Source organism: Dipodomys merriami, unplaced genomic scaffold (assembly GCF_024711535.1).
Source record: "Dipodomys merriami isolate MVZ:Mamm:240054 unplaced genomic scaffold, mDipMer1.0.p SCAF_16, whole genome shotgun sequence".
NCBI lineage: Eukaryota > Metazoa > Chordata > Mammalia > Rodentia > Heteromyidae > Dipodomys > Dipodomys merriami.
Genome location: NW_027202937.1, coordinates 14,243,835 through 14,247,673, shown reverse-complemented (window position 1 = coordinate 14,247,673; position 3,839 = coordinate 14,243,835). Strand labels below are relative to the sequence as shown.

Here is a 3,839-nt window from a genome sequence, read left to right as displayed (position 1 = left end):
AAAAAATGACCATGAATTTGCCTCCCAGCCCAGCCCAGTGTTGCTCCAACTTTGTGGGAGAAAAAAGCTGCCTTTACATAAAATTCCAGTCCTGTGTGTGTATATTTATACTCAGTGTTCCTTCAGGTTACTAGAATAAATAATAGAAGCATTATTCTTCAGTGTAGATGAATAAAAGAAGTTTACTTTCAGAATTGGTTTGTTGAAAAGACAATGATGATTTCATTGAATCTTTGAGTCCCATTTGTTGTTATTATATGAGCAAAGGAAAACATATTTCCATAATAGTTGCACTAGTTTACATTCTACCAAGGTATCCATAGATTCTTTTTCCCTTCAATCTGACAGTATTTATTGCTGTTTGTTTTTGATGATAATCATTATGACTGGTGAGATGGAATCTTAGTGTAGTTTTTATTTTCATTTCCTTTATGGATATGGATGTTGAACATTTCTTCATTTATCTATCAATGACTTGTAGTTCTAAGAGTTGTCTGTTCAAGTTATTTGCCTACTTTTAATTGCATTAATTGTTGTTGCATTAATTTTTTGCCATTTAACTTTTAATATTTTTTCCTCTTTAATTTTCTAATTATTGGCTCTTTGTTTATTTTGATTTTTTTTTCCTGGTCATGGGGCATGAACTCAGGGTGTGGGCACTCTCTTTGAGTTCTTCAGCTCAAGACTAGCACTCTACCACTTGAGCCACAGAACCACCTCCAATTTTCTGGTAGTTTATGGGAGGAAAGAATCTCTTTGCTGCCTGGGCTGGCTTTGAAATGTGATCCTCAGATCTCAGCCTCCTTAGTGCTAGGATTACAAGCATGAGTGACCAGCGCCCAGCTACTATTTGGCAGGGGGGGGGGCGGGTTGTAGGGCTTGAACTCTGGGCCTAGGTGCTGTTCCTCAGCTGTACAGCTCAAGGCAAGTTTCCAGCTATTAATTCTTTATCAATTGAACAGGTGAAGAAAAACAGAACAGGTTAGTTTGATTGGAACACATTTTATGCACAAATGGAAAGGTCAAAATAGAAACACTTCCCCCCTACTTTGTACAAATAAAAATTTTAGAAAGTGTACACCAGTGCCTCACATCTCTGCCCTAATTAGGAGACTTGAATCTGGAGGGCCTCAGTTGTATGCCAACAGAAAACACTGTGGACCCTATCTCCAATTTTCCAGAAAAATGTTGCATTGGAGGCATGGCTCAACACCCCTTGTCCTGTCAAGGAACTGGTAAGGACTTGCTCAAATATGGAGTCCCCAATAGTGACCAGCTTTATTATATTTTGTTGAAAGAATGACTTGAGATAGAAAAGAAAGTGACTTATTCTGTCTTGGGAACTAGTCCCATTCTGCTCCAAGCTTGCAACTTGGAGCAGGTGAAAACAAATTTGAAGACACTTGACACAAGCTCTGGACACTTGAGTTGCTGTTCAGTTTTCCACTTCACTGCCTTCTATTAAAATAATTAAGTCTCAATTCAGCCAAAGATAACTTCTGAGACAATGATAAGTACTAATTGTAGAGGGAGGAGAAAAGTTGTCCTACAGGGATTGAAATTCTACAGAGTTTGCTTCTCTCTGACATGGACACAACTGAGAAAGTTAAAGCCTGGGAGTTTATGAAAGGCAAGAGCTTCACACATCAGTGTGATACAAATAGGATCTGGGAGGCCTCAGCTTGGCAGAGAACTGACCAAGGCTTCCACTGTACCACAGCTACTAGGTGAGTAATCCTGATAATTCTTTGAATTATGATGTCATGCAAATTTTCATTAGGAACACTAATTTTTCTTTGACTAAAACAGGGTGTTGTTGAGATGGTCTGAGAGCCTACAGATTTCCATTCTTCTTCTTTGGGGGAGGTTTCTGAGGCCAGAAATATGAAGGAGGCCACTTCCGAGAACTACTTTAAAACTACTTTAGAACTACTGAATCAATATGTGCCTGTGTTCTGATCATGACAGTGCTCAAAAGAATTCTAAACTGCAAATTTGGATGTTTGATTTTGGCAGTCCAAAAGGGATTTGAAAATAATAAAAATAACTCACAAAGAGTGTGAAAGGGAAAACAATCATTTTATATAGAAAAATCATTTTGGTACCAACAGTGTGTGAATAATTACATATATCATGATTGTCTCTTAAACTCTAAAATGTCCTAAGTTATGAAATACTTTCCCACATTTATATCATCATTACTGATGAATTCTCTTCAGAGAAGTGTTTGCTGGATCCAATATCTTCTCATCATACACAAATGATTTTGAATGTTGTCAAGGGAACCCTCTTCCTCTTTCTAACTGCAATTGGCATTGTAGGAAACATCATTGTTTTTGTGAATTTTATATATAGATTTTGGAGAGGAGTTCAAAAGAAGTCTACACACCTTATTCTCATCCATTTGGCTTTTGCAAATACCATAATACTTCTTTCCAAAGGATTACCAATGGCAATAGCAGCTTTTGGTTTGAGATACTTCCTGGATGATATAGGCTGTAAGGTAGTTGTTTTTCTACAGAGGGTGGCCCGGGAATTTTCCATCTGGACCAGCAGTCTCCTCACTGTGGTCCAGGCCATCATCATCAGTCCCAGAAGCTCTCTCTGCTGGAGATTTAAGCCAAAGACTCCAAGGAAAATTCTTCCCCTGTTTCTCTTCTTTTGGATCCTCACGTCCTTAAAAAGCATCAACTTATTTCGACACATCGCAAACGTCAGAGAAAACACATCAGAAGCTGCTAAAACTGACAATTATTGTTATTTTCAACCAGAAAGTCAGAAAACCAAATGGCTAGTCCTTATTCTAATGGCCATGCACAGTGCCATGTTTCAGGGTGTCATGGGTGGGGCCGGTGGCTACATGCTATTTCTTCTCCACAAGCATCACCAGCGTGTTCTCTACCTTCAGAGCTCTCACCTCCACAAAACTCTTCCTGAAATGAGAGCTGCTCACAGTGTTCTCCTTCTGATGTTATGTTTTCTTTTCTTCTATTTGACAGACTGTGTTCTCTATCTATTTTTAAATTCTGTCTTAGAAACTAATTCTGCAATGTTAAATATTCATGGCATTTTGACCATTGGGTATGCATTTCTCAGTCCCTTTTTGCTGATTCAGAGAGATGGAGGTCTGACCTGTTGCAATTTTCTTTCAGAAAGAAAGACATTGAAAATATCAGTTGCAGTGATTTGTCAATGATAGAAATAAGCCTTAGTCTTGTTTTGTTGTTTGTAAAACAAAGTAATTGCAAAGTAGCTTAAACATGTAAAATTTGATTCCCCAATGTCAATAATGGAGACCTGCAACATTGAACTAGCACTGAAATTTTGGACTATAAGAGTGACACAGAATCTCATTCCCTATTCTGATAGCCTCAAGGACTGACTCTAATACTTGTTTTGATGAGCCTAGCTTTTTAGTAGCACAGTACCTGTATTAAGAAGTAGGAAATCAACTTGGTAAGTTTTTCAACATTACTAGTATATTCTTTATGCCAGGAACTTCATTTCTAACACTTGATCATACATGTATACTTAATATTTGAGAATTACAATCTAAAAATTGTATGTTGTGTGATTCATTATTTCAAAGACCCTATGTAAAGGGTAGCAGATGTAAATTTTTACTTGAAAATAGCCATAAATATTCATCCATAGAATAGGATTGATTGTATGCAGATGATAAAAGAATAAGTTCGATACCTTTTCATATTTAATAATGTTGACATATAATTTTAATCAATAAAAAGCAAAGTCCTTAATAGGACTAAAATTCAGGGAAACATTTGTTTTATGTGATATGGATGAAGAATCTCTGGACAAACATAAGAGAGACTGTACAT

The 3,839-nt window shown here is 37.0% G+C and overlaps 1 protein-coding gene across 1 annotated transcript; it reads left to right on the top strand.

Annotated features, from left to right (window-relative positions):
• Positions 1–2,260: 2,260 nt before the first annotated feature.
• Positions 2,261–3,196, top strand: LOC138827658 (vomeronasal type-1 receptor 4-like). The gene has a single exon (XM_070023279.1). The coding sequence runs from the start codon at positions 2,261–2,263 to the stop codon at positions 3,194–3,196; it is 936 nt and encodes a 311-aa protein (XP_069879380.1).
• Positions 3,197–3,839: the final 643 nt, after the last annotated feature.